Below are 22,792 nucleotides of genomic sequence, written 5' to 3'. Positions count from 1 at the left end.
GCTCGTCTTTCTCTCCTCAGTGCGTTTTTGTAAATTCTAACTTTAAATCTTTAAAAAAAGATTCTCCGTCATCGCTCAGATTTCCCACAGTTTCTTTTCAGCTGACAAATGGCAGCAGTTTGTCCCGTTGATTTGCAGGTTGATCGACTTTTCGTTCTTTAAAAAAATTTAATTCATCATTAAAATCAATCAACAAGGTCGCCGGCTGAGCCGCCGGTCGATGGAGGGAAACGTAGCTGCCGCACGTGAAAATCCTTCAATAACAGTGATGTGGAAAGATCAGAAACTTCTTGCAGGTGTTACAATCACAACTGTTGGGGAAAATGTTTGATTTTCTATCCGACATCATTATGTGCCATTATTAAATACATCACACTTGTTTTGTCAGCAAATAATTCAGATGTTCGCTGAGCTGCTCTTAATGAGCCGCTGTAATTACTGCTCCTGCTTTTATAACCATTACAGTCATTTGAAGAAGGTTTGATTTAAGATCCGCTTTCATGTAAAACACAACATAGTGTGTGTGTGTGTGTGTGTGTGTGTGTGTGTGCAGAGTTATCAGTCCTCCTGGTAAAAGGAGGCGTCCTCTCAGCAGCTTCATATAGACTGTGAACTCCAGCTGTTAATTCCAGTACTCTTTGTGTTTTTCCTGTTGTGGTGTTTTGTTTATTTTAGCGTTTCTAGGACATTGTCCCTGTGAACATGTGAACTGCATGCAATTAGGACTCATTATTTCCCTTTTTCCTCCTTTAAAAAAAAAAAAACAAGAAGCAAAACAAGCTTTATTAAGATTCTTTTTCTTTATTGCTGATTTAAAATTTCCTCTCCACCTCTATATCGGCCTAGAAAGTGGTGTGTGTGTTCCCCTCAGGTTGACCTCACCTCCACAGTGCTGCAGTGGAGCTTGTGTATTTTGTTTGGATATTCTGCGGATGAAAATGAGATATTCAAATCGTGGCTGAGATTTTCCTCGCCATGAGAGCTCAGCGGTTTCAGGCTGCCTGACCTTGGTGCGCTGATATTGTACAGTACAAATTACGAGACACAAAAACCACGGTGGGAAAGGTTCCCTGTTGTAGGACCTGGGAGCTCCAGATACATTTAATGTGGCCGTCTTCATCAGACTCATAACAAAAGATGAAAACTTTTCAACAGTTTAGAAGCTTGGCCTTGTTTATATTCAGAGGAAATACAACCAAAGACCCAACGCCACAAAGCTCTAACACACTCCCTCTTCCTCTCCGCCCCTGCAGAGGTTATCTCCGTGGGTCGGCCTGAGGAAGATCAACGTGTCGTACTGGGGGTGGGAGGACGCGTCGCCCTTCACCAACACCAGCCTGCGATGGTTACCGGGAGAACCCAGCGACTCGGGCTTCTGCGCCTACCTGGAGCGGGCTCAGGTGGCCGGACTCAAGGCCAACCCCTGCACCGCCACCACGGACGGCCTGATCTGCGAGAAACCCGCCGGTGAGGACGGACGAGCAAAACACAAAAGGAGAGAAAATGAAAATGAGAAAAACAGCATTTACATGATTGATAACAACTAAATAAATAACCTTTTGCTCCATCTGTCCCATCGCTCAGGGAGCCCGCAGAGTCAGAGCGCTCGTCCCTGCAAGACTCCCTGCGCTCTGCGAACCACCTGCGCCAACTGCACCAGCCAGGCCATGGAGTGCATGTGGTGCGGCAGCGCGCAACGCTGCGTCGACTCCTCGGCGTACGTCATCTCCTTCCCCTACGGACAGTGTCTGGAATGGAAGACCCAAGACTGCGCTGGTGAGACTTTGAACCAAACTTTTATTACTTGTGAGGAAGTATTTTTTTTTACATTATGTTATTTCTATTTTTGCAAGAAAGTGACAGATTATTTCGCTTTTTTCTTCACTGTACTTTTGTGTAGAAACTGTTTTTTCGTGTGACTTTTTGTATTTAATCACAGCCATGAAACTCTTAGCGCTTTGATTTATCATCAGCGCTGAAGCTCAGCTGTTTCCTTGGTGACTCCCGGGAGTCAAACTGACTCTATCAGCTATTGCAAGAGCAAAATCAAATACCTTCGGGACCGAAAAGTCTATAAGTGCACAAGAGTTGTGATGACAGCAGATGAGATTTTAGAAGAACAAGATGATGGGATGTGATTTTAGATGTGTATCTATCATCTTTATCTTTTGTTTTTTCGTTTGAAGAAGTCACAGAAGTCAGAATACATGTGTTCTGCAGCAGGGACAGGCAGATGATCAGACAGCTGGATAAGGTGGTGTGAAATACCCTATTAATACCTTTCATGATGCGAGTGTGTGTGAACATGGAGCCATTATAGACTCCTATTGATCCCTTTCTTATCAGCAGTCTGGTCTACGCCTCCGTCACACTTACACACACACACACACACACACACACACACACACACACACACACTCTCTCCTGTAGCTACACGGCAGAAAAATCGATCATCGGCAATGACACACGGCTGACTTGATATGAAGTCCTCGCCGCTGTCTTTTAACATTCCTCTCATGTTAACGCCTCCCTGGGGACGGTGAAGCGCCGCCGCCGCCGCCTCTCCGTGTGGGAAGCACGGGAGCGTTTGTCATGAACCGTGGAACCAGACGCCGCTGTGACACTTATGAAGCGTTTGGTTGTTGGTCCACATGAAAGGATTTTCTGGCCTAAATAACGTTTCTGTAGTAGCTGCAGTCTCTTATTACCTGCACCGAGGAGGTTAGGATTTAGATGGGCCAGGGAAGAACCCCCATTAACTTCTGGGGCAGAACCGGATCATTTACATATTCTCTTAAGTCTGGTGTTTGTTGTTTGGGGGGTCTTGAGGTCTTGTTTCGATGTTCATACTGTCAAAAAATAGTTTGCAGTTCATTTCTTTTTAATGATTTTTGTAAGTGAAAGTCAAATCCAGGTAGAAAACCAGTGGCAGGAAAGACAGAAGCCGAACAAACATCCAACGGCAACAAAGACTTTCTTATTTATTGCCATATATTGAGTGTAAGTCCAGTTTTATTCTGCAGCTGTGTATGTTTCAAACTGTCAAAGATTTTCCCCTCAACGCGAAACTTTTTATCTGTGTTTTCTGTCTTTTGTTAGACAAATAGTCGGTGTGTCACAGTGTTCTTGTGTCTGGAGTTAAGGGAACAGGTATATGTTTGTTACGGGTGATTATTATTCCGTACCGGTGCCAGCAGCCCCGAGTGCAGACAGCTCTCCAGCCTGCTGTTAGCAAAGCCACAGATTGTTTTCCCTTCCTTCGTTTTTTTTTACCTTCACTTCTCACACAATGCCACTGCTTCTCCCTCTTCTTATCAGAATTTATTTGGTGACAGAAGATGCGTAGGAGGCGTTTGTTCTGCTACTTTTTTTTTTTACCTTTGTTGTTCGATGTAAATGGCGTGTAATGTGAGGTATGACATTTTAGCTTTTCGGATTCCCAGACAGAGCGTCGTTGCTCGTTTACAGTCCGTCACTCTTCGCCTTAAGTTTCATACTTGACGTTGTTCTGCTGCTTTCCCTTCGTTGCTTTTTCGGATTAATCACGTCTTGTTGTGGAAACCAGGCAGCGGAAGGATTCATGACCTCTGCTTTGGTCGCTGCTTTCACCAAAAAAACTAAAACAAACCATTGCTTGTTTGAGGATCTAATTTGAAGTGGGTCATTTCTTGATCAGATCAATTTGGCCCAAGGCTTTGTGTATCATTCCCATTTTTCCTATCAGCTGGAGGCTAACTACACTCTCCTCAAACACAACCTCTTGAAATAATTGGCTTCAGCGTCGCCCCAGAAGTCAAATTTGGAGGTTTTGAGAGCTCCTTCAAAAGGAAGCTTATTTTCAGCCTCAGCCTTATTGTGCCGTCGTTTTATGTTTTCCTCTCATAAAATGGACTTTTCTTTTTGCTTAAGTGACAATTTTGAGCTTCTCACTGCTGTTTTCTTTCCTTTTTTTTCTCTCTCCAGCCTTTCACCTCTCCGCCTCGAGCATCTGGTCCCTAACGCTCTTGTACCTGCAGCCTTGACGCGCTGAAATTAGCAGCTGTAAATTAGTTTATAAATGTTCCTTCTTAGACGTTTGCAGCTCAACATCGCTCGGCTCTGTAGTTTGTGAGGTGTATTTCAGCAATAGCTACAATTGGATGCCCACGTTCAGGCATTGATCCTGCATCTATCATCCGACGCTAGTTCATATTTCAACAGTATTTATGATCATGCTAATTAATCAATACCAAATATCAGAAACAGAAGAACGGAAATTTACGTTCTGCAAAGACCACGACTTGAGCTTGATTTCTGAGTGCGGTGTTTGTGATCACAGCTGCACAAAGAAAACAGCTGATGAAACTGATGAACTTTAAAAAACATTACAGTCATTCAGATACTTGGTAAAAAATTGTTTTTACTACATGGTAAAAGAAATACTAGTTCTGTCAAAAATAAAAGGCTTTTGTCAGTGTATTAATGTTATTTGATAATTACACAGCGTTTGATTAATTTAAGTTTAATTAAGTGTAGTTTAATCTGTAATGATGCATCATGTTTTATAAACTTGTCCCATGTTTTGTTTTGTAGCTATAGTTAGATAAAACGTATAATAATATTTGGGTAGAATATTTCCATATTTTGCTGCTTTTTATTTTCAAAGTTAATTAACTCAGGTTCATTCTCTTGTTGCGTTGTCCTAAACTCTGGGGTCTGTGTATAAAAAGGTTTTAAGCGTCCTGCACTAATCGTCCGGTAAACCCTCCACCAACATCCTCCAAAATAAAAGTCAGCACTTTAACCTGATAAGATTTCAACACAACAAAAGCAGCACAAACTGCTGCCTCTAAAACACCTTCCTGCCCTGCCACAGCACAAAGATGGGATTATATACAGGTGTATTAGATTACACACACACACACACACACACACACACACACACACACACACACACACGGAGGCTGGATGGTTGTTATGTTGTTTTAGTTGATACTGGTTTTGCTGCAGAGAAATAGCCTTATTTTCTCTGAGGCAATCTTGTGTGTGTGTTTGTGTGTGTGTGTGTGTGTGTGTGTGTGTGTGTGTGTGTGTGTGTGTCTGTCTATCCCACATGATATGTGCTGTTTTGTAGCTTCACATGCTTGGAGAAGAGAAGAGAAGGCAGCTTATGGCTCCTGCACTTGATGTATTATGTATGTCGTGCTCACAGATCTGTGTGCTACTGGCTGCAGCGATGCTAACTGTCAGACCACTGTAGGAGCAAATGGATTACACAAGATGAAGCCGAATGATACGAGCTATCCAGGGACACCGAATATCAAACCTGGTGTGATGAACAGAATGTGGCACCGAGACGATTGTGCTTCTTGAGAAGATGAGAATTCCCTCAGTAGGAACAAGCCATTTTTTTTCTTCTTCTCTGCTGCAACTCTGGTAGCCCAAGTTCCTCAGAACATGTGTCATCTGTTGTGTTTAGTTTCTGTCAGTGACGACAGTTGATACACTGATTTCAGCAGAGCCGTATATTTCAGGGAGAAGGTTCTGGAAACAAACACAAGAGTGGAATAGAAACATATATAAAGGCATTAAGCCTCTGTGTGACTCGTGGCTTTGACCTAGTTACTACAGTTGTGTCTTTTCCTCTCATTCACATGAAGTTTTAGAAAACATAGAGAAATGGTTGTTCCCCGACTTTGACCAATAATGATTATGAAAAGCTTCAGTTGATATCGGTATATATTTTAGAGACTTTCGATCCGGCAGCTTTCAGCAGACTGAGGTCCACAGAGGACGACTGTTGCACCACCAGCACGTTACTCTTCTTCTTCTGTGTTTTATTTTGAAGTGTTGATGCATGTAAACCTTCTGCTGCATCACCCTCACACAACGACGCCGCCCACTAACCAGTTTCCACATTTTCTCCACCACAGCTGCTCAGCTGTTACTGTATATTTTTTTATTGTCAACGAATTATCTTAACAGAGCGATTATGTGCTTGTCTCTCTGTACACCGACTAAACTTGTTCGTTTAAGCCATTGCTGTGAGCAAGGCTTCACATCTATCTGCTGAAACGCATCAGTCTGCGGTTCAAGCAGAGCTCTCTATCGTGCGCATGTTAAATTAGCCCGGCCCTAACTCATAATTTAATTGCAGTGAAATGCAATAAATGGAAATTAAATTACAGTTGTGCCTCTTCGCTCACCTCCTGTCGTGAGCACAGGAGAGTGTTTGCTTTGCTGCTGAGTTGTGCACACACAGTGAAGTCAGAGTAATCTTCCCCTTGTTTTTTTGGAAGAGAAATTACAGGAACATAAACATCGGAGCAGGTTTAAGTACATAAATCAGTGTTGTTATTTTTACATCAACACATATTCACACAGGAGAAAAAATAGCCGAAGGTCAACATTCCCATCTTCGGAGCATGATTACGATCACATGTTCGTTTCTTTTCAATCATGAAACGTGTTCTCCACCCTCATGGGAAATGCAGGCACCATCCAAAAGGACGGTTGCTCTCCCGATAGCTTGGAGCTAACAGCACGAGCCTTGTAAACCCGCAGGGCACATGTGTCCGTCCACCTGTTTCCATCCGTCTCCCTCTCATCCTCGTCTAGCCCGAGTCCACAAGACTACACGAGACAATAACCTCTCTTACTTCTCTGTGCGTGGAGCACAGATGAAGCCAGATAATTGGAAATGCTGCTAAAAATAGAGAAGACCACTAAGGCAGAGAGAACATGTCAGCTAAATTATATTATTTGCACAAACCGCAGTTATGTAAGTGAACATCTAAGGACTTCACGTTTTCAGTCCACGCAGGGATTTGTTTTTGCCTGCCGTCTCTCACTCCTGTACGAGCTGCTTTTTCCTCCTCAGGGGCCCATTTCATCATATTTGTGGCATCCAGGCTGGTGCCTGAATTATTCAATCCGTTCGCTCTCACGGATTTTGACATGTTTCTCGAATGAATTGCAGTCAAAAGCTGCAAATGCCCCTTGCAATGTGTGTTCGGGGAGGCGGTCTGTGTGCAGAGATTAAATCTGCAGCAGGATATATTTTAAAGTGTGATGTGTGAGTGTCATGTAGGACTGTCCGCTGTGAGTGTTCTCGTCTCTCTCTCTCTCTCTCTCTCTCAGTCGTTCCCACATTGGTGATAAAAGTGTAACCGTGTGAAAGCCCTGCAGAGATACAGCAACAAACTTTCTGTGAAATGTGATGCTGCAGCGTTTTGCCTGTTTCTTTGTGAAATAAGTTCCCGGTTGTTCTGAAGTAATTGCTTTGCAAAGCCGGACCACCTCTCCAGAATTCAGTGTTTATGAGATTCATGTGTGTTAAAATCATGATGTAACCTCTGTGTCTTGAAACTCCTTAACCTTATAAATGAGATATTAGTGTAAAATATGTAAGTTGCTTTGTACAGCGGGCCACAAACAGAGTGAAAAATGTTATTCTTTGCCTCGTTAGTCATCATCTCATTAAGATTTATACAGACGGATGAGAATTTAAAGATAAAACCAACGTAAAGTGACTTAGTAAGGTGTTCCACCAAGTGTAGGAGAAATATGACTGTTTCCGATCAGGTGAAAAAAAGGACTGATGTGGGGAGGGGGGGTTAAGCAAGTGCCCGCTGAGCATTACTCGATCATTATGAGTGAAGCCAAACTGTGGGCTGGCGCTGCGAGTCTAATAAACCTGACCTGCGGGGACACAAATTAGCCGCCGCTAAATGGGCGCAAATTGGATCCATTAAATCAAAAGAGAAGCAAAGAATTTAGTTCCATTAAAATGTGAAGGTTTGGTGGAAGACAAAGCGTGGGAGTTACACGGAGCAGCCACCAATTTCCTTCCATTTGAATCGTATTTTAAAAATGATAAACAGGACTGGTGTATTCATTGGATATTAAAGTCTGCTCTTGGGTATGTAAATATGTGCTTTTCTAGCAAAGGAATCCCTACTGTGTGGTGGATTAGGGATATTCTGTTGAACTGCCTCTCTTTGAACTAGTGACTATAGTGGAGATCCAGTGAGTTGTCAGGGAGGGAGAAAGAAAAAGAAGAGGGGAGGAAACCAGAGGGAAGAGCACGGTGAGAGAAGATGAAGAAAAAGTAGAAGAGCTCCATCCTTTGTGATTTTATTTATGCCTAAAGTGTTTTAAAGTAATCCAGAAAAAAAATCTAATTAAATCAAAATGGCTGGAAATGAAGGGGGGAGAGGAGGGGAGGAGGATAATGGTGAAGAAAGCAGCACTGAGTGAGAGCAAGAGGGGAAGACAGCTTAGTGAATAGAAATAGAAAATAAGATGCAGGAGAGGAGGATAAAAAATGTGGCAGAGAGGAGATAAAGAGTGAATCTGAGAAAGGGAGAGCAGAAGTTTGTAATTATAAAGAGGGAGGGAGAACAAATGAATCAGCATTGCTGCAGTTGAATAATGCAACGGAGGAGCTTGCAAACACACACTCAGAGGAAAAAAGGGGGGAGTATTTCAAGCACAGCTAGCTAACAGCGACACAGAGAGAGAGAGAGAGAGATACAGGTTCAGCTAGAACATCTGTGGCTTATGGAAATGTCTCGTGTTCAAGAGATGCAAACTTCTGGTGGAGAGGGGAAAAAAAAAATGCTAATTTGACTTGATGCCACGTTTGAATCTTCTCGCCGGGCTTTAAGAAACAACACCTCGGATAACTTCCCTCAACCTTTTGGTTTTCATGCGCACACACGCTGAGGTACCCACCGAGCCTTTACCTCGTCTCTGCTCTCTCTCTCTCTCTCTCTCTCTCTCTCTCTCTCTCTCTCTCTCTCTCTCTCTCTCTGCGAGTGTGAGTGTGTGTGTGTGTGTTCCCCACCCTCGCTTTGTAGACTGAAATTTATTATGACAGGAAGGGGACGGCTTGATGTCGAGAGCGAGAGCAAAGCGAAGACTGAGGGGTTCAAAAAAAGAAAAAAAAAGAAAAAGAAACAAGCTGTGAAGTTAACTTTGGAAGGCCGGCTTCTCCAGGAAAACACTTGATTTCTTATTCCTGTCACCTGTCGCCTCCTCGTCGCCTCCTCGCCGCCACGTTCAGCCACACAAAAGACGGCTTCAGGATGGAGATTCTACTTTTCTTTTACGAGCACTGAATGAATGCCATGCGGCGGAAAGAAAAAAAAAAGTGTCATTTTTAATTTGCACCAGTGAAACGTTTTTTGAATGTCACGTCCACTGTATGAATACAAATGCTTTTTTCTCCCCACATGGAAAGTCAATTTCTTTAAAGTCAAAGAAAATGTGAAAACAGGAGACGCAAAGTATATTAGAGGGGGGTAGATTACATCGCTGAAGGGTTTTTATTGTGTTAACGCTTTGGTCGAGGCTGTTGGGATTAGCTGTAGTACAGTGTGAAGGACACAATATGGTCATATTTATTATTTAAAGCTTCGTTTTCAGCCTGAATGTGTGTTGAGGATATTTTCAATGAGTAAAAATGCACTAAAAAATAGGCCTGAATAATGCATTTAAAGGTCTCTTCCAGTCTAAAGATAGATATTCATGTGTAGTGTGATTATAGATCAGCTCTAGCTTCTATATTAATACTGTGAAAGTATCAAAGCCTCAGTCCACAGAGAAATGCACACAGCCTGTATTCAGAAACTGAGCCTTAAAACCAGCCGTCAGGACTTCTGGAACTTTGTGATGTCACAACAAAGCAGTCACCAAGCCCCGCCCACCTGGACCCACCATCCAAACCTTTGCAGGATTCAGTTTCTCTGAGTGTTTTTACCTGAAATCTGCTTTATTTTTATTGGATCAGTCAGAAAACAGTCAGCCAATCAGAAGAGAGGCTCTGAGCCTCCTCTCTCCTGATTGGCTCACTGACCTGTTGTTACTAGAGCTGCAGAGAGAAGAGGAGATGTAAAACTACACTGAGATGGTTTAATATCTTCTTATGGATCAACACTTCAAAATAAAAACACAGAAGAAGAAGAAAATATTGTATATTTCGAAAATTCAATCAGAAATATTAATTAGTCAATGATCTAAACAATTAAAGACACCGTGAATTTTACACAAATGAAGTTATTTATAGTTTGAGTTGAGTTATAAATGTCTGACATTTGTGGTTATGCAGCTGACAAACAGCTTCTTGTTGCTGATGGTTCTGTGAACAATTATAAAAAGATGGGAAATGTCTCGCAACTAATTTTATACTTGAGTGTAATGACAAGAGTTTGTATTTCCCTTCCGCTCTCTAACCCCACCCACCCTCTTCACCCTCCAGCTCAGAACTGCTCCGGTCTGAGGATGTGTGCAGAGTGTCTGGAGAGAGCGGAGTGCGGTTGGTGCGGCGACCCCAGTAACACCGGCAAGGGCGTTTGCATGGAGGGCTCATACCGAGGGCCTCTGAAGCCGGCGCACCCCAGGGCCGGGTCACGGGACCGGGACAGACTGCGAGACAGGGACATGGCGCTGGACCAGAGTCTCTGCACGTCTGACAGAGGCTATAACTGGGCCTTCATCCAGTGTCCGGGTGAGTTGAACCGCTGCGCCTGGTTTAAGGTTCAGCACGTCTCTTTGGGTCAGAATACATTTACATGTTAAATATCACCGGTCACGGAAAGGTGGAGGTGGCGTTCAGGTGACGCTTCTTTACATGCACCTTTGATACGCCAGGTGAGTCACTACGCCTGTAACCCTGAAGTTGAATCAACACCTCTTTGAAACTATAACTTTGCATTATAACCTTTCTGAAGGTATTATTATTGCAATGCTGTTCTATTTGACTGGCAACTGACTGTGTGTGTGTGTGTGTGTGTGTGTGTGTGTGTGTGTGTGTGTGTGTGCGTGTGCGTGTGCGTGTCTAATATCCTCCCAGCTTGTCAGTGTAATGGTCACAGCAGGTGTGTGAACGGCAGCGTGTGCGAGCGCTGTGGGAACCTGACAGCAGGGACGCACTGCCAGAGCTGCATGCCCGGTTACTATGGCGACCCCATCAACGGAGGGAAATGCAACGGTGAGTGCAAAGGGGTCAGAGAGAGGGTTTTCTCTTTTTGCTATCTGCGAAACGTCTCACCTACAATGTTTCGTCTGTTTGATTCTTTTTGTGCAAGTTTAATTTTTCTATGTTTCAATTGTTGAGAGAAAAGCTGTAGATGTGATCTGCGTGTTTTGCTTCTATCTACGTGTCGTCTTCTGGTCTTCCCTTTTATAAACATGACGGGTGCATGAGCAGCCACCTGCCACGTTGTAATAGACACAAACAACCTGACGGGGGCAGCGTTTAGAAGCCGTGAGCCCAGGCTTTGGTTTCCACAGAGCCTGCGGTGGCGAGCACAGCACTGGTTACAGAAAACAGGAAGTACAAGTACAGCCTCCTCCAGTGTCTGCTCCCACTTCCTGTCGTTTTCTCATGGATGGCAGAGAGGTCGGCAAAAAACGCCCAGAGAGTTTCCTCCTGCTCCGAGTCTGTCAGTCAGCAGCTTTTTCCACGCTTTGTTTTGCTTCATATGGATTTAATCGCAGCAAATCCCTTGGTCCAAATTGTTAACAGCAGATTCTATACGTGCGAGTCGGATCGTAGAAACGGGGGGGGGGGGGGGGGGGGTAGCGTGTGATTTGAAGGCTCGGTTTCGGGATGGTATATGATACGGGAGGAAAAAAAACATCAGAGACGGAATGAATGAGTGAGCCACTGCTGGACTGCGAGGGAGGGAGGGAGAAGTGCGAGGGAGGTGCAGTAGCATCAGTCTCGCTGTGACAGATGTGCGTTTCGGCTTGACGGCGGCGTGACATTAAATCGCTCTTAATCATTTTCTTATTTCCTGAGTTGACTGGTGTCTACGTCCCTGGCGGCGCTTCGTGGCGAGTGGGGGCACTGATAGATGCACGCCTCTCGTCGCCTCCGTACAGGACGGCCTCTCCCTTCCACTTCGCCTTTCTTTGCGCACACACACACACACACACACACACACACACACACACACACACACACACACACCATCCCGTCTCTCTGTATATTTGGCTTTTTGCTCATTCTCTCTTTAACATCCTCCTTGTCACATTTTCCTGCTGCTTCTCTGCCCACGTTCCATTCTTCACACATCTTTTATGCCTCCTTTCCTTTTATGGCTCTCACCATATTTTCTCCATCCTGTCCTTTCTTTCATCTCTCCTTTCTTCTCCTCCTTTCCTTTATTTTATCCCTCCTTTCCTTTCCTCTTCATCTTCTTTAATCTCCTTTCCCATCCTTTCCCTTTCTTTCCTTTCTTCCTTTTTCCTCTCATCGCCCCCTCTCTCCTCTCATCGATCCTACTTTACTCCCTGTTCCCTTGTTTCCTTCCCTCTTGTCTCCTAACCACTTGTTTCATTTAATTTTCTCCTCTTTCTCCACATTTTGTCTCCTCTCCTTGGTTTAATTCCTTCTCCTTTGCTTCTTTCCTCTCCTCTCTTCCCATTTCCTCTGCTCTGCGGTAACGTGCTGGTTAAGTTGGATTTGTAGACGGACGCGTATCATCGGTCCCCGCCGCCTCCGCGCTGTCGACCCATCCGCCTCCCATTTGCCTTCATCTCCTCCCAGCTATCCCTTCATTTTCACCTCTTCTACTTCCTTACCGTTCACATTTACCTTCCGTCTTAAACCCCCGCCCCCCTCGTTCATCCATCCATCAGTCCATTCATCCTTCTTCCTCTCTTTATTTCTCTTTATAAAAAGGACCAGTAGATTTACCTTGGGCTGAGCGGCCGGGGGGCGATGATGTGCAGCTGATTAGGGTACTGAATGATAGAGAGACAGCTTTGTCGCTACCAGTGAGAGGAAAAGGCCTTGGCTCATGGGGTTGTAAAGAAGATGGAGGGGTGAGAAGAGCCGGGGGGGGGTGGGGGGGGGGGGTTGGGGGGGACAAAGACAGGCAGACAGAGAACGAAAGAGATAAAATCATGTGGTGAGATATACAAGGTTAATATCGGTGGAAAAGGACAGTTGCTCCTGGATGGAGAGACGATGGAGGGATAGAGGAGGAGATGGAGGGATGAACGGAGAGGAAGAGACGGAGGACAGACAGAGGAGAGGGGAGTCTGTCCGTCCCCACGTCCCTGTGACAGATGATTAACTAACCTTGTCAAATCGGGATGAAGTGTGTGTGTGTGTGTGTGTGTGTGTGTGTGTGTGTGTGTCTGTCCCTTTTCTCTGACTGTACCATTAACCTTGTCCTGCATACATACGAAATCAAACGCACCCGCTCCAAACTTGAGAGCTGCGGCTGACAACATGATGGATGTGTGTTTGGACTTTGAGGCCCTCGGCGGAGACGCCGCGTTGCGGTGGCCGACAGGAAAGCCGCGTGTTTTTTATGCACATCCTGGGAGCTTTTGTTCTGCTGATTTTTCTCGGCTCCTTTTTTTTTTTTATTACAGCGCAGAGACGCTCTGATGTTTTCTAAACATTTACCCTTTAATGATGTTTATCAGGGGAGTGCACTCGCTCGCGCTGCAGATGGAAAGCGTGCACACCTGCAGGCGGAGCGACCACAGCCGCGCCGCTGAGCGGTTATGCGGTTTGTTGTTTGCTTAATGGCACGTTAACGGTAGTGTTTTTAGGAGGAGAGAGTTCAGGCGGATTTATGTGTCTGTGTCACGGTGTTAATGTGCTGAGGCCGAGCCAAAGTCTCCCTCCTCCAATCTGTGACTGAGTCTTATTAGTTAGTGCCGAAGCCCGTAGTTAATTACTCGTTTAATTGAACCACATAAAGTCAATTTCTTTTCTTTCTTTTTTTTTTTTATCTTATTGTAAATTGAATCCGTTTGAGTTTGTGGATAAAACACGAACTTTGAAGACGTCGCCTTTTGGCTCCGGGGAACTATTTTCTGACATTTCACGGAACCAAACAACCAACGAGAAAATAACCCGAAGAAGAGTCGATATAAAAAAAAAATAAAAAACTGTTGAAGTTAATCCGATGTGACACCTGCCCATTCCTCTTTTAGAAAGTGACTAACAGAATGAATGGTGCACAATCACTTCATAAGGAGGGCGCTGTGATACATCCATCACTTCCTGAGGTGGTTATCTGGCAATCAATGGGTTAAATCGTACACTACATTACAAAAGAAAATCAATTCCCCAGCCGGGGGCATCTACAGCCCAACTACAGGATTTTTTAGATTATATTTATTATATTTGCAGCTAAAATTTAAAGTTAATGTGATAAACAAACATTCATGAATACACAACAGTTTAAAATAAAAAAATAACTAAAATAAACAAAGCTACAAAACTGAAAATCATGAAGAAATCTGATTATTACTTTTAGTCACAGCAGGGAACCTGGTTTCCCTCATATTTAGGAAACACTGGTTGTGTCCAGGTAATCTGTTGATGTTAAAAACTCGCCATCAGGAGACGGACCGCTGTGCTGCAGCGCCGCCCTCTGCTTTGTCTTCCAGGCGAGACTCGGGCTTGTATTATTTCTTCTTGTGCTTGTTATCTTTTCCCGCCCGGCGCTCCGGCGCAGGACGCTCCTCCGCCATCGGCACCTCACGCTGAACAGTTTTATTGCTTCCATAAATTTTGCATGATTCACATCAGTAGCTCCCTGTCTCCATCTCGCTCTGATGCTCTATCTCTCCCTGTGCTACCTGACTCGCGCTCTCTGCGGCGGTGCGGCGTGAAGACGCTCCCATCACACGGAGACTCAGCACAAGTCGAAGGTTGCTGCCGGGTCTCGAGGACGTTCAGTCCCGTCGTGTTCAGCTCAGTTCAGAGCTCGTTTCCTGACGAGGCCGCGCGGGACTCCGTGTTCTTCGGTTTCTGTTTTCTTTTTTTCTTTTTTGTCCAACAGGAAAAGATTTAAAGATAAGAATAGAACTCAGTGTGTTATACATTCATTAAAAGAGAGAGATGAGATCTTGATATGAAGTGTGGAGGATTCCTCTGGGTCTGTGGTGAGAGCACAGATATCCTCTGATTTTCCAGCGGTCATACACTTTAGTTAACTTATGTTTGGAAGTTAAGGTGAACACTCACTGACGTGTGGAGAGTCATGAATAGTTTTTCTTCTGCAGTTCATTCAGGCTGCGCCCGGCCTGTTGGGTACGAGCCTTATAACGCAGCACTCGTCGGTTTCTTTCAGCCATGAAGTAGTTTTAGGTTCCTCAGACCTTAAAGTTCAGGTTGTTTGAGTTGGTTTTGTGTGAGGTAGTTACCTACAGTCGGTGAATTACCTGCAGTAGATTCAGATCAGTGCAGCGGCGTCATCTGCAAAAATCTGCATCTTTATCTTGCCGCTTGTGAACCGCTGAACTACTGCATTACTACGCTGTATTACTTTATTATTATTAGAAATAGCTAAGCCTTATATATACGGTAGAATACGGTAGTTCAACAGTTGGGAAAATAGTTCCAAAGGAAAGCGCTGCGTGGCGGCGATGGTGGTGAAAATATTAAAAATAAAACGACCTGTTTTCTACCTCCAGTGTGAAGTGAATGCAACATTACTTTGTGTTGCTATTATCTCTTCCCAGGAAGTAAAAAATAAAAACAATCATCAAAATGAGAAGTTGCTTCTCAGGAAAACGTACTACTTCACACTCTGGGTAATTTTCATCGTTTGAACAAACCGGTGATGCTGTTATTTTTTAGTGAGGTGATCTTTTGTGTGAACAGATCATATATTGTTTTCCTCCTCCCTCCCTCCCTCTCTCTTCCTCCCTCTCTCTGTCTCTATCTGCCGTCCTCAGTTTAGAAGTGTTGATGTACAGTCTCTGAGCGGGGTGCGACAGCGGGAGTCCTTTGTAAATTTGTGTTCAGTGCAGGAGCTATAGAGATGTTGAGTGCTGTCTCTGCAAGAAACTGGCAACACAGCAGCATCAACCAGAGACTGGGAACGGCAGGACAGCGGGGTAGTGTGTGTGTGTGTGTGCGTGTGCCAGTGTGTGTGAGTGTGTGTGTGAGAGAGAGAGAGAGAGTGAGTGAGTGAGCTGGATCACACAGAGCCAGCTGTTGTTGAGCTTTAGCAGCAGTAGAGTAGCAGAGGAAGGATGCTGCCTGCAGAGTCGCTCCATTCAGTCTTCTCTGTGGACACGCTGCCAAATACACCTTCACCTGTTGTCCTAAGTCTGTGTGTGTGTGTGTGTTTTGTTTGGGTTTGTGCTTTTTAAACATGTTTTTCGTGCGTGTCAATGTGCTATACCTGTGGAGCCCTGTGGCTGGAATTGCAAAGTACCCAGCATCCTTAGCGGTATCCAGTCATCCTCCCTCTGGCGGCTCTATTCCTGGCGCCTGACTGGTCAACATATGGACACACAGACAAAAACCAGCAAAAACACAAACCTACCGACAAACTAAACCGCACAAACGCTTCTGTAAATATGGTTTTAAAAACGGCTTTTGAATCCCTTCTGATCTTGGGTAATGCACATGGTCTTTCTTTGGGGCCGTGCGCTCTCATTTATGGCTTGTAACTCAACCCGACATGAACCACACTTTTAAGATTAGCTTGAATTAGCTCATATGCTATCGAGTTAGACGAACAGTAGTGCAGTGGTACAACTATCACTATCCTGTGACATACTCGGATCAGGGTAAATTACTGATTGTCCTGTGGATGCCTCGGGAAAGTTTTCTCCCTGAATTTGTACAATATTAAATGATTGATTAATTAGCTTCTGCTCTCTGTATCTGCTCAGCCAGGTCTGATGTTACAGAATTCACCTGAAAACCGTCAGAATTCAGATCCTGAATTATTTCAAAACTGCAGTGTAGTGAGTCTGTCTATTCATTTTGACGTGTTAGCATATTATACCGCAGCGTATTCTTAGATAATTATAGCCTACATTTATTTTCTTTTATTTATGTCTGTGAAAGTTTAAAGCTGTTGAAAAGCCCATTGAAAATGTGCCGCTTTCGGTTTTCATTGTCATCACACCGTGAGGTATTAAAACATAAATCCTGCGCGGTGAAAAAACTGACAGTGCAAGTAAAATGATTGAAACTTTGAAACTCTCACATGGAAAAAGGTCGACAGTTCACCGACCGGATTCTGCTGAGGGAGGGGAACGGTATTCAACAGCTCTTTGATGTCTCTCAGACGCGGAAATCATTTTATCTCTTTGTATGCAAATACGTGTGTGTGTGTGTGTGTGTGTGTGTGTGTGTGTGTGTGTGTGTTCCCATGTATTTTACATCTCTTTACCTCCTGATTGTCCCCTTTGGCCCTCCACCTTCCTCCACCTTCCTCCACTGTCCCTCATTTAAATCAGTAAAAGGGCCCCGTCCTCTCTTATCTCACCAAACTGCCCCGTACCAGGAAGCAGACAAAGGAAACGCAGGAGTCAGCTGAAGGTGGAAGGTGACATTGATGATGATGATGATGATGATGATGAAGATTAAGAACATATTCATGGAGATGAGCATGTGATTGATCATAATCTGCTCAGTGGCTTTTGAAAAACCGTGATATTTTTAAAGTGTTGTAGTTGATTAAATGAACCATTCCGTACAATCCCTTCATAATCAAGTTTCTGTTAAACTTTCTGCCTTTTATTTAATTTCCAGCTGGTATTTTTCCACCTTGTGATTCTTGGGGAAATCTTCCTGGCACTATCACAGAGGTGTTTTGGAGAACTGGACAGTCTTTATCACCGCGATAGATCACAACTGTTCAACGTAACATCAGGAAACGTGTGTGTGTCCACTGATGTCAACATCTGGACCGGCATCAAGTTTTATTTCGTTTTGTTTAATCTTTTGAGAATTAACTTTTCAACTGTGCACAACCTGAAGCAGAATAATGGCGTAATTCTAACTTTATATTTACACCTTTAGCTGCATTTTAATGGTTGTATTGATTGAATCTATGTTGTGAGCAACATATGATTCTGCGTAATAATTGCATTATAATGCAAAATGTAATACTTGATAGAAAAATATGAAATATATTAATATACATTCACATTTATAAAAACATGCATGAATTAATATCTACATCAAGTGAACATTGGATAAAATAAATATGTATGTGCTTGATAATGAATAAGGGAGAAAAGAGTCTGAATCTAAGAGTAGCAGCTTGATTCAGATGAGGTGTTCCAGGAGTCGATAGTAGCTGATCTTCTCCCTTAGATTTCATTTCTTTAACATCTCCTGTCCGTTTGAATATAAATGAATGACCATTAATAACATTAATAACATCTTGCATGCTGGAGTGGAAAGTAATTATATTTGACACTTCAGTTTATTTCCAATGTGGATGTTCAGCGTTCACATCCCGTCTCATCTCATAAATGTCTCTGTGTTTCCTATGAACCAAGCTAAAAAAAACTAAATGAACATTCATATATCATCATTTAACATAAACTACGAAGGCAGAATGATCGAACCTCTACATTGTGTTTGGTGTGTGGGTCGAGATTTTAAGTGTAGGCTGCCGCTCGTCGACGGAGAGGTGATAAATGAACAGAGAGACTTTCGTTAATTATCTGCTTCCTGTGTGAGAGGCTGTATGTGATGGGCCTGTGTGGGTAACAGTCATTGTCAGCGTCATTGTAATACAGATGTGCACTCACACAATGACACTGTCACCGCTACAAGCACACACACACACACACACACACACACACATTCACACATTGTATATGATTTCCATATAGATCCTGACCTGCAGCTCAATCAACACATCTGCTAGGTGTGAGCATGTTGCACACATTTTCAGCAAATGGGAATCGCAGCACTGTTGACATTCGGACCGTCATGTTATATAGGGATTATGACGTCTAATTAAAATTACACATAAAAAAAAAAAAATATATATATATATATATATATTTTCTCCTGCGTGTTCGAACATGTTTGTGTTTTTTCTGCTGCGAGAAGACGCAGCTCTTTGCAGCTCCGCCTCATGTAACGTAAAACAAAGAGAAAAATGGGGGAAAAATAGAAATGAATGCTGATTGTGGAGTCACTGAGTCATTCAGAGTAATTAAGAAAACAAAGATTGTGTTTGTTTCTAATAGTACGTTGGTTTCTTTACACACTTTTTTTTTATTTTTAGATTAAAACGAAACAAGCTACTGATCTGTAAACAAGGTCAGTGGCGCCCGCGCTACAAGGCCGGCTTTAAAAAGACACGTTAACAAGTAACTGAGAGATTATTGCTTTACATGAGCAACATGTGTTTCTGTGTCTCTCAGAATAAGGTGTCAGGTTTATGCAGCTCTCCTCAGACCTGCATGTTGTTGTGTTTTGGTTTGAACGACCTTAGTGATGCTGTTTGTTTAAAAAGGTGTGTGTGGTGTATCAGACATGAAGTCCTTTCAACAGGAAGTGCTTTTTTGATCGAGAGATTCTTAAAGAGCAAAAGAGAAATAAATAAATAAAAACTAACAAAAAGTCCAGCCATGATGCTCATGGTTTTGGCGGTAAAAACAGCTGGTTTTAATTCCTTTATTTTATCAATGGCGGGAACTTGTTTTGCTCCGGAGCAGCAGAGACGTAGAGGAGGCGCAGTTCAAGTTTCCTCAACATGCATTTTCATCATCTGTGTGTTCGGAGGTTGATGCATGGATACATCAGATGTTTTACAGTTGAAGAAATTCATATGGATTGAGTTTGTAAGTTTAGGCTCTTTAGCTTAGCTTAGCTTAGCTTGCTAGCCACACACACACACACACACACACACACACTCAGGAATAAGACAAAGCCGAGTGTAGAAAAAGATAACAGGCTCAGTGAGGATTGTTCTCTAATGTTTCCTCACTGACTTATTTCCTCATCTCTGACTGACTCACACACTCTCACACACTCTCACACACTCACACACACACACACACCACACACACACACTGACACAACAACATGCAGAAGCAGTGGAGTGAGAAATTGTGCTCTCTTCAGGGGGCTTGAACGAGTCACAGGAAATATGATTTATATCAAATCAGCCTTTTTTTTTTTTGCTAAGAGATCAGGTTTCTTTTTATTGTGGCTTATTTTCTGTGTTGTCAGCAGGTGTGACGCGTGATGCGCTTTCTCCTCCGTCCACTTCATTCATCCACTCTCTCCTCTTTCCTTTTTTTTTTTTTTTACGATTCCCCTGCTCCTTCCAATCCTTCACCTCTCCGCTTCCTGCAGAATTGAGTTCACTTCCTCGGGGCGCTTTAATATGATTGTGTCTACAGACCGGTCGGATCGGCGAGCGCGTATTTTACTTTGAGGAATCTCCGTGTTTGGAGAGAGTCGACTCAGTAGTGGCTGCAGCGTTAGAAGACTTTCTTCTGCCTTTTGACGTCTTATTTGACCCGTTATCCTTTTTTATAAGTTTTGACAGACAGTACAAGTGTGTCTTGAACCACTTTGTGCGCTGTGTGCTGAGGCTGCTGACTGTTATGCATAAATGTTCCAGCAGCGTTACTTTGAATCTTGCACATTTAGAGCAATGACAGCGCACTGACAACTCCTGTCTGTGAACCTCGGGGTGTAACATCCTGCAGCAGCCTGCAGGCCTGTTTCACTGTTTGATCAGCTTCGGCGCAGAATATGAAAGGTGAGCGACACTGACGGTGACGCTGAATGCATCTGCAGGTGAAGGAGGATGCAGGAATAAAGCTGCAAATGACATTTAAAAGTCGTGTGTGAAGTTGAAGGTCATAGTTTCTACTGTGTCTGTGCTTTGTTTGTTTTTTTAATAACAACCCCCACGTTCATGGTCAAGTGACAGCGCCCTCTAGTGGCCGGAGTAAATATGACAGGAGCAAAGGAGGACGTCAAAAACTTGTCTTGTTTTGTTTCCCAGCGTTGTTTCTAGTAAACATGATCACATTATCATTGTAACCATAACGACACGAGTACTTATTTCAACCCCCAACCATGATCCTTTACCTGCACCTGACCCAAACCTTTCATGTAATATTACAGCATCAAACGAAGGTTGCAGGCGGCGCTGATTCAGGAGACGCTCCTGCGGTTCGTATCAGGCGGGTAGAGACACACAACTTTTCATTTGTTGTGGTTAAAGCGTCAAACTTTCCCAAACACGTCTTGTTTATTTTATATTGGACAAAAATGTGGCAAAATTGTGCAAAAAAACATTTGGATGTCGCCCGAGCTTAATAACATTTTGACCTGAAATACAGTCGTTCTGGATTCTTTTGCAGTTTCACGTTTTAGAGCTTCAGAGCGACGCTAGCTGTTAGCTCGTTAGCTGTTGCATCAGAGTCGTGAGTGTGTTTAGCTTTATTTTCTCAGGTCAGTGTTGATATTTACGCAGTCGTTTCATTTCTGTACATTGATGAAATGCTACAGCGGCTTTTATATCTCAGCTTCCCATCAGAGTGAGCCGAGCGGGGAGCCGGTCTGTGCCGAGACGTCTCTGCTGGAAGCAGCATCTTGTTTACTGCTGAGGGGATTACAGTGGTTTCATGTTTGTTTGAAGAGATGGGGGGGGGGGGTTAGTGCAGCCCTGTGTCACTCTGTTTTACTCTGAGATCTGAAATAATCTAATTTGTTGTCACCAAATGACAGGCTTATAAATTGTGTTATGTCTATCTGTTCAAGTGTCTTCACTCAACCTGTAATTTGCCCTTTGTTATTACAGTTAAAGAGGGAAAACTGAGAGCAGTCTGAACTCGCTGGCAGATTCTTCCCTCTCAGTCTCTCTGTCTTTCTTCAAGTGCCATCGGCAGAATCTATGTGAGTGCGTGCACGTGCACGTGCGTTTCTCCGAGCCGCGTCCTTCGTACGACCCTTTTCGTTGACTGTCTCCTACATCGATATTGTACGAACAGCAGGGTGACCCGAGGCTGCGCCGACACACCTTGTCTCATCGTCTCGAGCCTAAAAGCCACTTTTCTGTTAAGGCTGTGTTTTCTCTGAAAGCCTTACACTTCAGCTCCTTCTGTCTTTAGCGGCGGGTCAGTGTCATCGCAAGAAACACATTGAAATTATATTTTGATATTGATGCTGCATCTGCCGTCAGCGGCCCTGCTTCTCAACTTCTAGCCAGATGAAATTTGAATGTCCCCAATGAACAACCTTGTTTTTCCTGCTACGCTGTGTGTGTGTGTGTGTGTGTGTGTGTGTGTGTGTGTGTGTGTGTGTGTGTGTGTGTGTGTGTGTGTGTGTGTGAGCTAAGAAACTCTAAATATTTAAAGCAGCGTTTATGTCTGCTACCTTGTTTTTGTTCTGTGTAAGCAATGGAAATCATGCAGAGGGGCAGAGGGGATAGAAGAGGTTGTTTTCTTCTCATTATCTGTTGGTGCTCTGGCTTCACCTTGACCTGAGCGCGCACCACTGTGTTTATCACACAGGCCGGTGTCGGCGCCAGTTGGAAAGAATAAGAACAAAGCAAAAAGTCAATCCGGTTGGAGATGGGGGACACGGGGAAAGCGCGGCCTTGTATGGCAGTGAACACACACACACACACACACACACACACACACACACCGCCATGCGAGCGCCGTAGAGCACGTTGTTGTTTGTTCTCTGCCATTAGTCGACCCATGCAGAAGTGATTTAGTGTCTGAATTACAGGCCGGCTCCATGTGAATCACGCGGACGCCGTCATGTTTTGCTTTTACATCACAAAACGATTAAAGAGATTAGACTCGCCTCTAATCAAAAGCGAGACGAACCTTCAATAAGTGGCTCCCAAAAGCCGAATTTCACCATTCAGGATGTTGCCTCCTGCAGCCCCTTCGTCTCCTCTGAAAGTCAAATACATCTTTCATGATGTTTATAAAAACAGCTTGTCACCTTATTAACTCGTGTTGTCTCTCCCTTCAGTGCTGCCACTGTCGTACTCTGACATCTGGCCTTCAACACCGAGTCAGCTCCCTTGTCACAACA

At 43.8% G+C, this 22,792-nt stretch overlaps 1 protein-coding gene across 4 annotated transcripts in view; it reads left to right on the top strand.

Moving 5' to 3' along the window:
• The window catches only part of atrnl1a (attractin-like 1a), a 219,055-nt gene that overhangs the window by 68,960 nt on the left and 127,303 nt on the right, over nt 1-22,792 (top strand). For all 4 annotated transcript variants that reach the window (XM_056394524.1, XM_056394523.1, XM_056394522.1 and 1 more), the window contains 4 exons: nt 1,254-1,467; nt 1,585-1,776; nt 10,241-10,489; nt 10,835-10,972. In XM_056394524.1, the coding sequence (XP_056250499.1) occupies nt 1,254-1,467; nt 1,585-1,776; nt 10,241-10,489; nt 10,835-10,972 (793 nt within the window). The remainder of the gene's footprint in view (nt 1-1,253; nt 1,468-1,584; nt 1,777-10,240; nt 10,490-10,834; nt 10,973-22,792) is intronic.

Source organism: Seriola aureovittata, chromosome 14, assembly GCF_021018895.1.
Source record: "Seriola aureovittata isolate HTS-2021-v1 ecotype China chromosome 14, ASM2101889v1, whole genome shotgun sequence".
Classification (NCBI taxonomy): Eukaryota; Metazoa; Chordata; class Actinopteri; order Carangiformes; family Carangidae; genus Seriola; species Seriola aureovittata.
Note: the sequence above shows the minus strand (reverse complement) of the source record. Positions and strands in the feature narration are given on the sequence as shown.